Below are 18,066 nucleotides of genomic sequence, written 5' to 3'. Positions count from 1 at the left end.
CTACATTCCCCTCTTATACTACTTCAAGGTGTGTGTGTGTGTGTGTGTGTGTGTGTGTGTGTGTGTGTGTGTGTGTGTGTGTGTGTGTGTGTGTGTATAGCTCCTTAATCACCTAAATATTTTTTTTCCTAAAAACTGGTTAAGGTAGGGAATCTGGATGTATTTTCTTTACTGATAGCTAATTAACCCAACAAAACCCTTATTGAACATGTCTATCTTTCCCCGCTGATCTCAAATGCCATCCTATTACAGCCCAGCAATTTTGGTACATACTCTAAAGAAACTCACACACCATACTTACATACAAAAGTATGTACTGCAGCAATGCAATGCACCAGGCCGCACATTAAAACTACCCGGTCAGCATTCCCCTCCTATCCACCTGCCCCTGCTCTAACACATGAGGTTTTTGGTGGTGGTGTTATTTGTTTTGTTTTTGGAAATAGGTATTATATGTATGATTTTAGAGTTTGTAAGTGCACCCACAGAAGACAGAGAGAAAAATCTTCTCACCCTGGTCCCCCAGCTCCTACCCAGCTGTCCTTCCAGAAGGCAACCAAAGTTACTAAAGTACCCTTTAGAAACATCACACACACACACACACACTTCCCTCCCCACATAAATGGTAGCACAGTAGAGATATACTGTTCTATAGCCTTTTATTACTTAATATATCTTTCTCAATATAGCAATCATTCTCATGAGGCTATAAAGAGCTTCTTCATTCTTTCTATTGCTGTAGAGTATTTCACAATGAGTGTTCAGAAATATTTTACAAATGTTTTCCAAGTAATTATGCTCTGCACCCCTAAGAAATGTCTACATGATATGGGGCGCCTGGCTGGCTCGGTCGGTAGAACTTGCAACCCTTAATCTCAGGATTCTAAGTTCGAGCCCCACAGTGTGTGTAGAAATTACTTAAAAATAAAATCTAGGGGCGCCTGGGTGGCTCAGTCGTTAAGCGTCTGCCTTCGGCTCAGGTTATGATCCCAGGGTCCTGGGATCGAGCTCCACATGGGGCTCCCTGCTCAGCAGGGAGCCTGCTTCTCCCTCTCCCTCTACTCTTCCCCCTGCTTGTGTTCCTGCTCTCTCTGTGTCTGTCAAATAAATAAAATCTTTAAAAACTAAAAATAAAAAAATAAAATCTCAAGAAAAACAAATGCTTACATGATCTATCTCTGAGCTCTCCTCCCAACTCAGACATCTTAAGTAAATAAAGCTATAAATGGAATGGAAAGGCAAAAGGAAAGATCTTAGCTCAAGGTCATCCAAATTTTTTCCAACAGTGGTCTACATGATGAGACATCCATGTAATACTGGTGTTGTTTATGTTTGTGTTTTTTTAGTTTTCAGCACTGATGAATCCTGAGTTCAATACCTATATTCAATGTCACTCAAATATGATTTGCCCATGTTCCCCTTTTGTCAGGAATTCTTCATGATATCCTAATTTTGTGATGTGATTTTAGTGAAGTTTAACTTGAATATCTCAAAAATAAAACAGAGTCAGGTACTATCAGCCCAACACAGGTGGCAAGAAAACATCAGCAAAATCAGAGATTAGCCCTCGCTGGCACACAGATTTATGGGTCAAAGCAGGCCCTACTCCTGGCCACAAGAGGGGCAGCTTGGAGACCACTATGACTTCCTTCCTCAAAACTTACTCATGAGACACAAAGCAATAGTTGAGAGCAACAGTTGTTTTTGTTTTTTAACCAGACTCTTTCCTTAAACATCTTACGTGGAAGCCAAATGTATTAAAATCCACAGAAGAGAAATACTCCCATTCAGTGGGAATGGGGACCTTCACAAGCTACCTTTTCAGTCCTCCCATCACCCCCCCATTAAGTCCTGCATTCTACCCTCACTCCAGTCAGAGCTTGCCAAGATACCTCTTTTACAAGAATCCAGTTTAAAGTTAAGGCTGAAGAGGAAAAGACCTTAAGTGGCAGTTTCAAATTTTAAGTTCAGTCCTTAACACCAAAACTCATTACACCTTAGGGTTAGTTACATTCCTGACTCATGAATTTTTACAGTCAAAGTTTTATGCACAACCCCCTCATAACATAAACATATATAACAGTAATGTAGTATAAGAATATACTAAAACTGGATGCCATTGTTATAAGTGAGAAGAGCACATTTCATCTGAATTTTTTTTTTTTTTAAGGGGGAGAGGGAGGGAGAGAATCTTAAGCAGGTTCCATGTTCAGCTCAGGGCCTGATGTGGCGCTCAAACACACAACCGAGATCATGACCTGAGCCGAAATCAGGAGTCATACGCTTAACTGACTAAGCCACCCAGGCACCCCACATTTCATCGGAATTTTATAAATAACCCCCAAACTAGCTTCCTCTGTTTTGTAAACAGGCAATAAAATATAGTAAAATGAAATTGGTCTACTTAAATTCCTTTTTGAATCTTCCCATATTAAAGTAAAGAAGATACACATCAATTTACTCAACAGGAAACTTCTCTTGCAAAAAAATTTCAAATATAATCCCCCCTCCCAAAAAAAAAGAATCCAATGCCCTCTCACCAGGAACTCCTGGCTTTTGGCCTACAATCTTTGCATAACCAAAATGTACTTGGACAGGTTTTCAAGGTGGCCTAAGCTATCTTGGAAAAAAATAGCTAAAAATATACTTCACTGTGGCAGGACTGCAAATACCTCTTCAGATAAGCAAGAATGAATCCACCCAGGGTCACAACAGAGAAGCCCATATTTTACCAAAGCAGAAAAAAGACCCTACAAAATACACAATTCAATTTTCTTTTAAATGATCAAAGAATAAAACCTTTTGATACAAAAGTACGGGATAGGAGAATGTCTTCTGTGATACTGCAGATGACAAAATACTAGTTACTAACCTGAGACAGATCAGGTCACAACAATTCTCATAAAGCAGCCCAGCTCTAGTCCAAATCCTGAAGTATTTTAAGCAAGGAGAGGCTAAGGACCACCCCTCTGGGTTATCCCAGCTACCTAAGACTCTCCAGAATGGCCATGACTTAAAGCGGACCTCTTGCGGCGCCTGGGTGGCTTTGTCAGTTAAGCGTCTGCCTTCGGCTCAGGTCATGATCCCGGGGTCCTGGGATGGAGCCCCACGTTGGGCTCCCTGCTCAAGCGGGAAGCCTGCTTCTCCCTCTCCCTTTGCCCCCACCTCCCAATCGTGTTCTTTCTCTCCCGATCTCTCTCTCAATTAAATAAAATCTTTTTAAAAAAAGAGAAAAAGAAGGCAGGCCTCCTGAGCCCATCTCAGAGGCCAGTCTCGAGCAGAGACCCTAGAAATCACCTAAGTGGATTCCGTAATTTGTCTGAGGTCAGAGAGGTGTTGAACTCAGGACTAAAATTTCTCCTATAAAACTCAAGCATTCTTCCCTTAAACAAACAAACAAACAAACAAAGGAGCTACTCTGGGGGAATGCCATTGACAAAGTATTTATTTTACTTTAGGCCCTTTTGAACATCTCACTTAGAAAACAGATGAATGGGAGCTAAAGAAATAAGGCCTTTCAGGTTCAACTATCTCACCCTCAATCAAATCTGATATTGAAAGAAACACATTAATAAGGGCATAACTATTTGATTAATCAAAGAATACAGGCATTCAATAAATAACTCTTCAACTTAGGGGGAAAAAAATGCTGCTTTCACCCTACATAAAGTGAGAAACGAGAAGTTTCCCAAGACAGCAATAGTAGACAACAATGCAACTGAGAACTCTGGTACAGCTGCACTATATTGAACTAATTCTCTGAGCAATATTCACTCCAGCAACTATAAGAAATGAATATATTGCAGAATTAATCGATAGGCCAATAACTACAAAGAATAATTTTTAAAGTTACCATTTAGTGAGCCTTTGTTATATACTAGGCAGTATACTAAGAGCTTGGCCTGCAAGGAGCTCACCTAAAATATTAGTTCCATTATTATCCCTAATTAAGGCTTTTGAGAGCCTGAGTAACTTCCCCAAGGTAATTTTGTTTAAACTCAGAGACAGATCTCTTAAAGATCATATGGTGCTGTCTCCCCTTTGACCCACTAACAGAGACTGCTAAAGGTTATGAAGCAAAATAAAACAGGCTACTGAACAGACTATTTCTAAGGCATACACCACAATAAGGTAGAAAAAAAGCAACTGACTTAAAATTTACTGAATTATATACAAAAAACAAAGCCACCAGATGCCTGTGAGGGCAGGGACCATCTCTGTTTTGCTCACATGGCCTCCCCAGCACCTAACAGTGCTTAGCTCTCAATAACACCCATTCCAATAGCAAGTTCTGTTCTTCCTTCCACGTACCCACCCCAAGCCTCCCATGCTTCTCCATCTCCACTACCCCCCATCCTCACCTCTTGCTACAAAAAACCTCCTAACTGGACTTCCCACATCAGTACTTCTCTCTACTCAAAAAGCTGTATGATCTTTTTAAACCATAAATCAGAACGTGTCACTCTTCTGCTTAAGACTCCCCAGGGGGCTACCATGCACTTCAAATAAAATCCCAACTACTCACTATGGCCCACAAGGCCCCCACCTGATCTGGCCTGCTTCCTCTCCAGATTGCTCAGTAGGCCCCAGCAACATGAGCTTCCTTTCAGTCCCTTCATCCTGCGCCAGGACCTGCCTTGCCTCAGGCCTTTGTCCTTCTTTACTCTCTGCCTGGAATGCTCTTCCTGGCTCATTTAAGTGGCTGACTCCTCATCAAACTTAGCATTTGAGGTCAAATGTCATCTCCTCAGAAAGGCCTTTCCCAACCACCTATAAGGTGGGTTCCCATCAGTTACTCTCAACCACATAAGCCTTTTTTTTCTCTTTTAAATTAATCTCAACCTGAAATGGATTTGTTTGTTTTACTTCATTATACTGTCCTCCCCCACTAGAATATAAACTCTGTTGATTCCCTACCATATTTTTTGAACAAAAGGAGTAAGAGGGGCGCCTGGGGGTTAAGCATGTGCCTTCGGCTCAGGTCATGATCCCAGGGTCCTGCGATCAAGCCCCGCATCAGGCTCCCTGCTCCGCAGAGAGCCTGTTTCTCCCTCTCCCTCTACTGCTCCCCCTGCTTGTGCTCTCTCTGTCAAATAAAATCTTAAAAAGAAAGGAAGAAATGGATAGGCCTTATTTGAAAAGTTTGAAAACCTACCGAAGAACGTAAAAAAGTCTATTTGAACTAAAGGAGAGGAAGTACATAAAGTCAGTCTTCCAAAATTAACCTATAAATTTGGTATTTCTAATCAATATTCAGTATTCCCCATAAACATCTCAGCAAGATGTCTTACTGAGCTTCACAGAATAATTCTAAAGTTCATCTGGGAGAATACATGGACCAGAATTATCAAAATCTGAAAAAAAAAAAAGTAATGAACAAGAGACAAACCCTATCAGCATTAAAATTATAAAACAGGAGCGCCTGGGTGACACAGTCAGTTAAGCATCCAACTTGGTTTCACCTCAGGTCATTGTGAGATCAAGCTCCACGTCGCGCTCCGCTTTCAGCGGGGAGTCCACTCAGAGTTCTCTCTCCCTCTTCCTCTGCCTGCCCCCCCACATGCACCCTCCACACTCTCTCTCTCACTGAAATAAGTAAATCTTTTTAAAAAATAAGTAAATAAATAAAATTATAAAACAACAGCAATTTAAAGGATACAAGATCAAGAACATAATAAATTAGAAACAGTTCCAAACATATTTAGTAAATGACATAAGTTGCAAATCTAATCAGTGGGGCAAAAGATGAATTATTCACTAAATGGTGCTCACACAACTGGCTAACTATCTGGAGGAGAAAACATGCACACATATATTCCCCCAAAATATATCTCTACCTCACTTCTTACACTGGAAATAAATTCCATATGGATCAAAAAAATTAGAAGTGAAAAAATAGGAAAGAAAAGAAAAAAATGAAAGTTCAATTAAAATCTGGGCAGTTCTTTGTCTAAAAAATACAAAAAGGCATTATGGTCAAAAGTCTTCCTCTCACTTATATGCCTCAGTCACTCAGTTCTTACAACAACCAACGTTACCAGTTTCTTGGGTTTCATTTCAGAAACATCCTCTAACATACAAGCAAATAAGTATACATTATTTTTCCTCTTTAAAACAAGCAGTAGCATGCTATACAATAACATTCCTCATGTTACTTTTTTAGTTTAATAGATGGGTGAATATTTTAAATTTTAGAGTGAAGAAGTCTTTCTAAGTAGAGCATGAAACCCAGAAGCCATATATGGACTACTAATGAAGACAGCTAACATTTATTATTTACTTACTATGTGTCAGACACTGTGCTAAATGTTATTTTACATTATCTCCAATCTAAAAATAAGCAAACTTGGGGCGCCTGGGTGGCTCAGTCGGTTAAGCGTCTGCCTTCTGCTCAGGTCATGATCCCAGTGTCCCGGGATTGAGTCCTGCATCGGGCTCCTTGCTCAGCGGGGAGCCTGCTTCTCCCTCTGCCTGCCGCTCCCCCTGCTTGTGCTCTGTCCGACAAATAAATAAAATCTTTTTTAAAAAATAATAATTTAAAAAATAAGGAAAGTACTGCTTAGAGAGGTTAGGTAATGTGCCCAAGGTCACACAGAGAGCACAGAGCAGGACTGGGTATATCTGACTACATAATAACACAAAAGAGGGGCTCCTGGGTGGCTCAGTTGGTTAAGTGTCTGACTCTTGATTTTGGCTCAGGTCGTGATCTCAGGATCATGAGATCAAGCCTGAGACTCCGTGTGCTGAGCATGGAGCCTGCTTAAGATTCTCTCTCCCTCTGCCCCTCCCCCTACCTCTCTCTCTGTCTCTTTCTCTCTCAAAAGCAAACACACAGAAGAATAGCTGGGGGTGGGGAGTGTGCATATGTTTGACAAAAGTGAATACCTTAATATATAAAAAACTCTTCAGATCAATCTGAAAAAGACCAAAAACTCCATCAAAAAATAACCAAAGGCAGGCAATTTATTAAAGAAATACAACTCCCCTCATAAAAAAATTCCAAACTCAGTAGTAATTGATAAAAGCCAATCAGAATCACTTCCACCACCACCACCACCACCCCCCACCCCCCCCACCCCAACCCCCCCCTTCTTAAATTGTCAAAATGTTTTAATTTGTAACATCCAGTACTGGCCAGGGTTTGGGGCTTACTGATACACTTGTATCAATATCTTTCCAAACCTCCACTGTTCAGGTAACAGCAACTCCACTTCTGGAATCTATTTATAGTCTTTGTAGGAATCTATCCTACAAAACTGCTTGCGCAAGTACACAAAATACACACAAATACTTCACCTCAGCTTTGTTTTTCTGAAAAAACAAAACAAGACAAAAAAAAAAAAACACTAGTAGCCATAAACTGATTAAACAAATCATGGTATTTTCATAAACAGAATACTATGTGGCCATTAATGACAGAAATAACTCTAAATATACCAACATGGAACAGTAGTACATAAAAGAACAATATATTATGATCCTGTAATACAGGAAATTACACACACCAAAAAAAAAAAATCTGAAAGAATACGCAACACTTAGATTACATCTAGGAAGTGGTACTTTCAACTTCTTTATATACTTCTATATTGCACTTCTGTAAAACAACATATTACTTATAATAGATGAAAGACAAAGATTCTAAAATAACACATCCTCCTTCACTCATTACAATGGTTGTGTGTGATTATACAGCAACTTCTTCCACTCCTGCCCTCCTCCTCTGTTCAGTTCCCTCCGCCCCATTCTTCCTCCCCCTTCCCCCCAACACATAAACACCCACACACACATAGAGTTAATGGACTATATACTCCCTACATCTGGTATATTTATACTGTGTATATTTTAGGCTATAACTCCTAGAAAGCACAAGTTTTGGTTTCATTCCAATACATAAAAGTTATTGTAATTTAAAACTGAATTAAAAGAACCTAATCAAAAGTAACACAAAGTTAAACGTCTCCTGTTCAAAGACATGATGATTACAATTTAAAACAAATATTTCCAAGTTATACAAATCTATATGCTATCACCAAAGGAAATGAACTGCCTAAAACAAATTACTCTGACTCTGAACTGTCCAGGACAACAAAAATGTCAAGAGTCTGTCAGTTAAATAGAAGTATGGGGGGAGGGGGGCAGAGGGAGGTGAACTGTAACCAGAAAGGTGACCCTCAAAGCAAAACTAAGTGTCAAATTTTCCTAGAAAAATATAACCTCAACTTATTCTGGTTTGATATCAGTTTATTCATATATAACCAAACAAACAAAAAAAAAACCAGCCCAAGTTTTATTCCTCAAATAGACACAGCGTGGGGGGAATCAAAATACTTTGGTCACCTTGACTTTTCATTTGCTCTTGACTAGTCTACTTAAAGATTTAATTTTTGATATTAAAACTAAACAATACTATTCTTTCAAAGGGAATCCTTCAAAGGTATTCTTCAATAATCCTGTAAACAGGGCGCCTGGTGGCTCAGTTGGTTTAAGCCTCAGGTCATGATCCCGGAGTCCTGGGACAGAGTCCCGCATCGGGCATCGGGCTCCCTGCTCGCAGGGAGTCTGTCTGCTTCTCCCTCTGACCCTACTCCTTCTTGTGCTCTCTCTCACTCTCTCTCTCAAATAAATAAATAAAATAAAATCTTTTTTAAAAAACACAAAATAAAAAAACAATCCTATAAACAAACTATTCCATATTCTTAATTCACAATTTTTTTCTAACCACTGAAACTACTCCAAAATTCCCTGTATATATTAACATATTCTTGTTCTAACATTATCTGAAAATAGTGAGATGAACGAATCCCTTCCTTACTTTCTTTCTCCCTAAAATCCCAGTAAACTGACAAAAAAAATTTTTTTTAATGTTTTGATAATTCACGGATTATTTGTCTCTCACTAACACTGGTAAATTTCTACCTGTTTTTAAATTTACATAAACTATTCAAGTTCCCACACATGTATCAATCGGCTTCTTCAACAATGGTACCAAGTAACTCTAGCAGTTAGGTTTTTTATGCATTTAACAAATTTCTAGTACACACTTTCTGGGTATGGTGTTATTCTGGGAGTTGAGGTAGACATGAGATACAGACATGCCCACAATAGGCTTATGGTCTAGCAGAGACTAAATGGACATGTACATAAATAACTATGATATTATAATAGAGGCATAAGTAAAGCATTAAGAACTTCCAAAATGAGAAATACACATCTTTGGAGAAGAGGGAGTAGGAGGGAGACTTCCTGGCTGAAGTAATATATGATTAAACCCTAAAAAAATAGGCAGAATTTAAATGTGGTAGATTTCAGAAGGCACATTAGGCTAAACAGGCATATTATTTAACAGCCCAAATGGAATAAATATGACATGCTTCAGTACTCATGTGAGGATTTCAGTTGAAAAAGAACAATATGCTTCTTTCTTTAAAATAAATTTTATGGAGGGGCGCCTGGGTGGCTCAGATGGTTAAGCGTCTGCCTTCAGCTCAGGTCATGATCCCAGGGTCCTGGGATCAAGCCCCGCGTCGGGCTCCCTGCTTGGCGGGGAGCCTGCTTCTCCCTCTCCCTCTGCTGTTCCCCTTGCTTGTGCTCTCTCGCTCTATCAAATAAATAAATAAAATCTTTAAAAATAAAAAAATAAAAATAAACTTTATGGCATAAATACCTATAGAAAACTAATACTACGTGTGCACTTTCAACATAACCTTAAGAATACAGTCCATATTCACACTATTTATCTAAGCTTTTATTTAACTACTGAAGTCCCTCATACTTTAAAAAAAAAAAAAAAAAAAAGATCCAGAAGTTTGAAAGTAAGTGAAGCAAGGGGTGTCTGGGTGGCTCAGTCGGTTAAGCGTCTGCCTTCAGCTCAGGTCATGATCTCTGGGTCCTGGGATCGAGCCCCTGCATCGGACTCCCTACTGGGTGGGGAGCCTGCTTCTCCCTCTCCCTCTGCCCCCCACCCTCCTGCTTGTACTCGCTCTATCTCTATCGCTCTAAATAAAATCTTAAAAAAAAAGAAAGGAAGGAAGAAAGAGAAAGAAAGCAGGAAAAGCAAGCAATAGCTAATTTATAAAGTAATTTAACCTGTTTGGGTCTCAGAAGTTCCTGTCGACATAATACAATTTCTATTACTGTAATACTTAAATTCCATGAACTATCACTAGGTCCAGATAACCTCAAAGACATTTTTGTTTAAGAAGATATTCATCACAGGGGCACCTGGGTGGCTCAGTTGGTTACGCGACTGCCTTCAGCTCAGGTCATGATCCTGGAGCCCCAGGATCCAGTCCCGCATCGGGCTCCCTGCTCAGCAGGGAGTCTGCTTCTCCCTCTGACCCTCCCCCCCTCACGTGCTCTCTCTCTCTCTCTCTCTTTCTCGCTCTCTCAAATAAATAAAATCTTTTTTAAAAGAAACATTAAAAAAAGATATTCATCACAGATTAAAAATTAAGCAAACCAAATAATTCCCAGTGATCATATTATTGATGTAGATCAATACTAATTTTTTTCAAACTATATTTTCATTAAGGAAAATTTAAAGTTAAGATAAACCCAATACCTAAGCTGAATAAGTAATCTCTCATTCCCCATCCACCCCGATTTTTGTTCTAATTGTCAATCATCACGCTGAATCATCCGATGGATGAGATGGTGTAATGGAATAAGTCCTACACTGGATGTCAGAAGACAAGATTCTACCACTGGCCAATTGCAACAATTTAGGCAAATCACTTCACTTCCGTGACCCTCAGTTTATTCACGAGTAAAGTAAGACTAGATCATCTATGACTCTAGATCCTATAATTCTATAAATTATTAGCATTTTATTTGAACCAGTTTTTATTTTTGTGTTTTGTTTTGTTTTTTTGCGATCACTTTTAAGTAAAAGTAACAGTAGCACCCACGGAGGAATCGAACTGAAGAACTCCAAAGGAACATTAACATGGCTTTCTATGGTCTCACTTTCAAATGCAAAGAGAACAAACAAACAAAAAAGTATGTTGTATCTGAAGACTATCCAAGTAATATTTTGACCACACAAGCTTCTCGGGTAGAAAAAATAGTAGAAGAACAGTAAAAATGTTCAAGGAAAACCACCACCACAAGAATACCAAATAAAAAACAGATGCCCTACATAGTTATTGCTACATGACAGAAGCTTTTCATAGCTTTTCAATACTCCTAAGAAGTCCTGACAGAAAAAAAACCAAAATGTTTTCTTTTTTTTTTTTTAAAGATTTTATTTATTTGACAGACTGAGATAGCGAGAGCAGGAACACAAGCTGGGTGAGTGGGAGAGGGAGAAGCAGGCTTCCCGCCCAGCAGGGAGCCCGATGCGGGGCTTGATCGCAGGACCCTGGGATCATGACCTGAGCCGAAGGCAGACGCTTAACGACTGAGCCACCCAGGCGCCCCAAGATGTTTTCTTAACCATCAATCTAAATGTACTTCTTGCATCCTCAAACCTGAAAAAGACAAAATATCAGGCAACCTAGAGACTTATTTGTGCACATAATTGATCTGCTCAACTTTATACCTTTACAAGCATTTAGTAATATACCCTGAACATAAAAGGCATGTCACACCAGTTGAACAAGTGAATGAACTACATATGAATCTCTGATCAACAAATAAGTCCATAGAACATCAAAAACTAATGATGTAATGTATGGTGATTAACATAACAATAAAAAAATTAAAAATAAAAACAAATAAGTCCATAGAAAATAAACTGTGGGGGCACCTGGGTGGCTCAGTCATTAAGCGTCTGCCTTCAGCTCAGGTCATGATCCCAGGGTCCTGGGATCGAGCCCCGCATCGGGCTCCCTGCACCGCAGGAAGCCTGCTTCTCCCTCTCTCACTTCCCCCTGCTTGTGTTCCCTCTCTCACTGTGTCTCTCACTGGCAAATAAATAAATGAAATCTTAAAAAAAAAAAAAAAAGAAAAGAAATTCTGATCAAGCTTTACTACTTCTTTACAAGGTATTCTAGTAAAATGCAACATATGAAGAGAAGAAAGTGAAGTAACTAAGTAGGCTAGACCTCCATTGTTCCCAGGCATCAGGAAGAAACTGAAATTGCAATTGAGACAGATTACAAAATACAATTAAAACTGAGTAACAAAACACACTAAAGAAACTGAGTAACAAATAGCCTGACATTTACCTACATCAATCCCTGGCCTATTCAAAAGCCTTTGCTTCCTACTGCAGTAATGGCAAGAAAATCTCACCACTTCCCAAATTTAAAAAAAAAAAAAAAAAAAAGCTTACAAAAACTTGACTATATTTACCTAGCTTTGGAACCAACTTTTACTCAATTAAATTCAAAGAAACATAAGTTATTTTCAAGCATTTTCTTTTAAAAAATTATGTGAGCTGGGCGCCTGGGTGGCTCAGTTGGTTAAGCGACTGCCTTCGGCTCAGGTCATGATCCTGGAGTCCCAGGATCCAGTCCCGCATCGGGCTCCCTGCTAAGCAGGGAGTCTGCTTCTCCCTCTGACCCTCCCCCCTCTCATGTGCGCTCTCTCTCTCTCTCATTCTCGCTCTCTCAAATAGATAAATAAAATCTTTAAAAAAAAATTATGTGAGCACACCGAATACTTAAATTTTACTGTCTGATTAAATCCAAAAGGCATTCAGTTAAAAATGTATCTTTCTCAGAGGCCATGGAGGGAATCACAGCTAGGGTATGTAACAGGCCTATTCAGGTTAAGTCGTAATGTGAATACATTTTTCTAATTAGAATACAATGTTTATTCACTCAACAAACATTTGCAGTGTCAATACCCCACACAGAAAATAAAATCCTACCTGGTGTCTTAAACGTAAAGAAAGATAAAATCTGAGAAGGGCCTATCCTGATCTCAGATAAAACTGGTTCCTAAATACCTAAATACAAGGTAGAAAGTGTGAATGCCACGGGAGATGTGCAGATAAGCACTTCAGGAGTGCAAAGGAAGTTGTTACTACCTCACAGAAACATAACCCTTTCTATCTGTTTAAAGCAATTTCATAACTATTAACTCTCTTAGGATCACAGCAGCCAACCCTAGAAGAATGGATGTTTTCCTACTATCATAGATGAGGAAAGGGAAGCACAGAAAGGTTGATCATGTTCCAAAACGTCACTTAGTAAAAGGAAGAATCAGGACTCTTTGTATTGTATTTTCTCTGGGGGAGTAGTTCAACATATGGCAAGCCTTTTGCAAAAGGAAAGAGTATTTTGGTATTCCAAGTAATCCCATCCTTATGTATGTATGTAAGTATGTGCATATTATTTATATATACGTGTGTTAACCTTGATTTCTGTTGACAGGTGTGCTTAAAGCAAGGCAAGGCAACTGTGTACTATAAATACTAAAATAAATAAATAAGCTCCCACCGGATCTAACAGAATAAGCGAATACAAACACTATTTCTTCCTCCAACAACTTGTGTTTACTTCTTTGGTAATTTTTACCCATTTCTAAATAAGATTCTAAAATTGTTCTATCTGCTCCTGAGCCCAGGCCACTTGGTTCATCCAATAAATATTTTTATGAAAGGGTACATTAAGACATTTTTTTAAACAATTAAAAATTAAATAATGTCAACGGTTCTTCAGTTATGGAAAGGACAGTCCCATGTGACCTATTAGCAGCAGTTATTGATCAAGATATGTTGAACGAACGAATGAATATTTGTAGGCATTTTAAAATCCCGGGCCTGTTGCTCTTGGCTCAGTGTTCTGCCTCTCATCATTGCCTCACCAGGATGCACACAAGGAACGCAAATTTCAATATTAATTAGGATATGATTAGGGAAGCAAATCTGATGCAGGTGAATACTAATCCCAAAGATAAGAATTACCTACAACACTGCTCTCCAAGGTTAACTCTGTTGAAGTGGCGCCATGGCACGCAACATCAGTAAAAGAAAACTGACGCTTCCTGAGCAAACACTTTTCACAAATACCACTTATTCCCACGTCCACCTCTAAGAACGACTACACCTAATCCAGTCCAATCGAAGAATTCAGTCTGCTCTCCATTAAGACCGCTTTCTCAATTACAGTTTCTCAAATCCTTCTTCCTCTATAAAAGAGAATTCACCGACTTCACCCAGTAAAACACCAATAATGAAAGGCAGGAGGTAGAGGGTTCCGATCTTTGCCATCTCCGCCACTACCCACCCTTCGCCATTACACCCCGAAGTGGTTTGCTTAGAAGGTGAACTAGTTTGCTTTTCACGCACTTGTCCACCGCTGTCACCCTCCCTAAGCCCTTCCACACTCCCGAGACGGCCACCAACTCCGCCTCAGAGTGAGCCCAGGCCCGCCACCTGTGCCGGCCCCACCTGGGCTCCCCCGGCCCTCCCGGTCTCCCTCGGGCGGCCCGCAGGACTCCGCACGCCCCCTCCCCACAGGACACCCGGCCGGCCGCAGCCCATTCTTCCTCCAAACTCCATAAGCCTCTTCCCCTCGCCCAGCCCCAGCTCCCCGCCGCGCCCGAGTCGCCCCGGACGGCCGAGCGGAAGAGGCTGGGCGTCTGCGGCGGGACCGGACCTACCGGGCCCGCGACGCCCCTCGCCGGGCCGAGAAGCCGCTCCCGCGGCCGGCGCTCTGGGAGCCCTCGGAAGCCCCGGAGCGAGCGGGGGGCCCGGAGGCCGGGGCTGCGGGCGCCGGGGCCTACTCACCAGGAGCTGGCGGAGCGTGGTAGCCGGCGCGCCCCCGGGCCTGAGCAGCAGGACGCGGCCCCGGCGCGCGGCCCTACCCCGGGACCTCGCTCGGCGCGGCAAGCGGGGAGCTCACTCCAGCCGCCGCCGCCGCCGCCGCTGCTGCTGCTTCGCCACCTTGGCCGCCATCTTGACTCAACCCCTCTCCCTCCCCCCCGGCTTCGGCGGCCGCCGCTAAGGCGGCTCCGGCGCCGGCTCCTCCTCCTTCCGGAGGGCTGGGAGACCGACTCCCTCCGCTGGCCGAGCGCGGCTCCTACCTCGGCCGAGCTTCCTGGGTCGCCCCGCGCCTGGTCCCCTCGGCTCTCCGCTCAGCCTGGCGGGCGGCGGTCCCCTCGAGCGGAGGCGCGCCGTACCCGGCCGGACCCAGCGCCCTGCCATCGCGCACTCGGGCCGCGGCGCCCGCCGCGAGCCCGCCGGCTCCCGCGCGCTCGGGGCCTTCCCCGGGGAGTGGGAAAGGGAAGGACCCGAGGCCTTGCCTCGGGCCCTGCGACCCCTCCGCGGCGCGGCGGCGCCATGGCCGCCGCCTCCTGCGGCCCGGGCTGCGGGGAGCGAAGTCAGGTCCCCAGTGCTGGGAGCCAGAGGGCTGGCTGCACGTCGACCTACCCAAGATAGTTTCCAGGGCTGCGGCTGTAATTCGCAGCGGGACTTACACTGACATGTCAGGCGTGATGTCGTGATGTCGTTCCTTAATCTAAAGTCAACCGTCGGAGGAGCCCGTGGCTCTCGGCGACTACGAAGTGCGCTCTCTCAGCCTTACCCTTCTAGAGAAATCACTGGACGGTTCCTCGTAACCGCGTGCTTTTCCTTCAGAGGAGCCACCGCTCCACAAGCCAAAATGAAGAAGGAAAAACAAAGTCGGTTCATCCGGATAAGGGGCTAACAAATAATTACGAGGAAGCCTAGGGTTTTAAATAAATGAGTTACAAAATGGTGAATTGAAGAGAGGAGGGAATTCAAGAGAGGGAGGGCAGGTATTTTCAAACGCTTCTTTTTAAACCCATGGCACTGTAAGGACAGGGGCAGAAAGCTGGACAGCAAGGGGTTCGTCTCTGAAATCGAGAAGGCAAAAAGACGTCGTAGAGGTTGCATAGAGAGAGCTAGATAAAGAACGGTTGGGAGGTGTCCTTGTAAAACCACAACAGGAACCCAACGTTCTGAAACCTGGCAAAACGGACTTAAACTCGGAACGCAATTTCCGCGAGTGCAGTTTTCCCGCCGGAGGCTGCGTGTGCGGCAGCCTTCCTCCTGCGCAGGCGCAGTGCCACTTAGGATGGAAGTTGTGGGTTTTCTGTGCTTGGCAGCGGCGATCCTCGCATGGGGCTTCCTCTGGGTTTGGGACTCCTGGGAAAGAATGAAGAGTCAGGAGCCGGCTGGCGTCCCGGGAGATGGAAGCAGGACCCTCCTGGTGATCGCGCACCCCGACGATGAAGCCATGTTCTTTGCTCCCACTGTGCTAGGCTTGGCCCGCCTGAGGCACCGGCTGTCCTTGCTCTGCTTCTCCGCAGGTAGGAGGCTGGAGGCGGGGCGCTGGGAGCTGGGGCTATGATGGGTATTCAGGTGCTAACCTATCTCAGTCGGCTTCTTCCCGAAGGGAAGCTAAGTTTAGGGAGCTAAGTGAGTGCAACGAAGGTCCCTTCTCTGGGCACTTCACGGAGGATGGTGGCCCCAGCCTGTGGGCTGTAGCGGCCAACTTCCCAGGTGGGTAGGGGGACGTCCAAACAATCTAGGTTGTATCGTACCTGCTCAACCCTTAACATTGTACTACGGAAGGTAGCACAGGACCTTCCTGCTGCTTTTTTAAAATCCACTTTCTGCTAGAAAGTTGCATACGCCAAATTGAAGGGAGAGACTCAAGTCATTAGACTAGAAAATAATTTTATAGGTAATTCTAGAGTTCAGTTCCACCAACCTTCAGTGAAGAGGCCTTTCAAAGAGTAAGTCCTCCTTTACCATACAGAAAAGATGGACTGAGAAAACAAAAATTGACCATGATACTGGATTATGGTGATATTTGCTCAACTGTATAAATGTCATTTAACTGTACATAGACAGTGGGTATGTAAAATTATACCTCAATAAAGCTATTTTTAACAAATGCCCATGACCTGTTTTCCCACTTGGTTGTGTGTCATTACAGTTTTTTTTCTACACTGATTTTTTACAGAAATCCCGTTTTATATAATTTTACATTTTTCACTGAACATTAGTTTTCGTTCATTTTCCAAATATTTATTTGTTTATTATTTTTTTAAAGATTTTATTTATTTGAGAGAGAGAACGAGCGGTGGGGAGGGGCAGAGGGAGAGGGAGAAGCAGACTCCCCTCTGAGCAGAGAGCCCTACAAGGGGCTCTATCCCAGGACCCCAAGATCATGGCCACGCGGAAGGCAGACTCTTACCGATTGAGCCACCCAGGTGCCCCTACCAAATATTTATTAAAATTTTATGTATATATGTTAATTAATGAATTTAAATAAAGAAATTATAGGTTAAAAATTAATAAAAAGCCACTTTTTAAAGAAAAAAAAGTTATGTGCACTGCACACTACTGGAATGGCCAAAATCCACAGCATTGACAACACCAAATGCTGGTGAGGATGTGAAGGAACAAGAACTCTTACTCATTGATGGTGGGAATGCAAAATGCCTCAGCCACTTTGGGAGACTGTTAATTTGGCAGTTTCTAATAAAAACTAAACATGCTCTTACCAAACCATCCAGCAATCACCCTCCCTGGTATTTACCCAAAGGAGTTGAAAACATGTCCATGCAAAAACCTGTCCCCAGATGTTTATAGCAGCCTTACTCATAATTGCCAAAACTTGAGAGCAACCAAAACACCCTTTTGTTGGTAAATAGATAAATAAGTTGGTACATCCAGATGATAGAATATTATTCAACGCTAAAAAGAGATGAACTATCAAGCCGTGAAAAAACATGGAGGAACCTTAAATGCATATCACTAAGTGAAAGAAGCCAGTCTGAAAAGGCCGCATACTGTATGATTCCAACCATATGACATTCCAGAAAAGGCAAAACTATAAAGACAGTAAAAAGATCAGTGGTTGCCAGGGGTTGGGGGGAAAGAAGGATGAATTGAAGGAGCACAGAGGATTCTTCTTCAGCAGTGAAAATGTTCTATGATATTATAATAAGGGATACATGTCTTTGTACATTTGTCCGAACCCTCAAACTGTACACCACCAAGAGTGAACCCTAATGTAAACTATGGACTTTGGGTGGTTATGATGTGTTGGTGTAGGTTCATCCATTATAACATGTACCACTCTCATGGGGGATGTTGATAATGAGAAAGGCTATGCATGTATAGGGACAAGGAAATCTCCA

The 18,066-nt window shown here is 42.4% G+C and overlaps 2 protein-coding genes across 28 annotated transcripts in view; one reads left to right on the top strand and one right to left on the bottom strand.

The window, feature by feature from the left end:
- The window catches only part of NCOR1 (nuclear receptor corepressor 1), a 152,108-nt gene extending 136,652 nt beyond the window's left edge, over positions 1 to 15,456 (bottom strand). For 18 of the 20 annotated variants that reach the window (XM_027625496.2, XM_027625484.1, XM_027625499.1 and 15 more), the window contains exon 1: positions 14,681 to 14,866. The gene's annotated coding sequence lies outside the window, so the exon portion shown is untranslated. Of the gene's footprint in view, positions 1 to 14,680; positions 14,867 to 14,976; positions 15,101 to 15,369 lie in introns of those variants that run through there. The other 2 variants (XM_027625485.1, XM_027625486.1) reach the window with 2 other exon arrangements.
- Positions 15,457 to 15,971: 515 nt separating this feature from the next.
- The window catches only part of PIGL (phosphatidylinositol glycan anchor biosynthesis class L), a 122,301-nt gene continuing 120,206 nt past the window's right edge, over positions 15,972 to 18,066 (top strand). For all 8 annotated transcript variants that reach the window (XR_003525232.2, XR_003525231.2, XR_003525230.2 and 5 more), the window contains exon 1: positions 15,972 to 16,224. Coding sequence is in view for 4 of the 8 variants with exons in the window: in XM_027625513.2 (XP_027481314.1) it covers positions 15,990 to 16,224 (235 nt within the window). In the remaining 4 variants the exon portion in view is untranslated. The remainder of the gene's footprint in view (positions 16,225 to 18,066) is intronic.

The sequence above is a fragment of the Zalophus californianus genome, chromosome 16 (genome assembly GCF_009762305.2).
Source record: "Zalophus californianus isolate mZalCal1 chromosome 16, mZalCal1.pri.v2, whole genome shotgun sequence".
NCBI classification, from domain to species: Eukaryota; Metazoa; Chordata; class Mammalia; order Carnivora; family Otariidae; genus Zalophus; species Zalophus californianus.
This window is presented reverse-complemented; position numbering and strand designations above follow the sequence as displayed.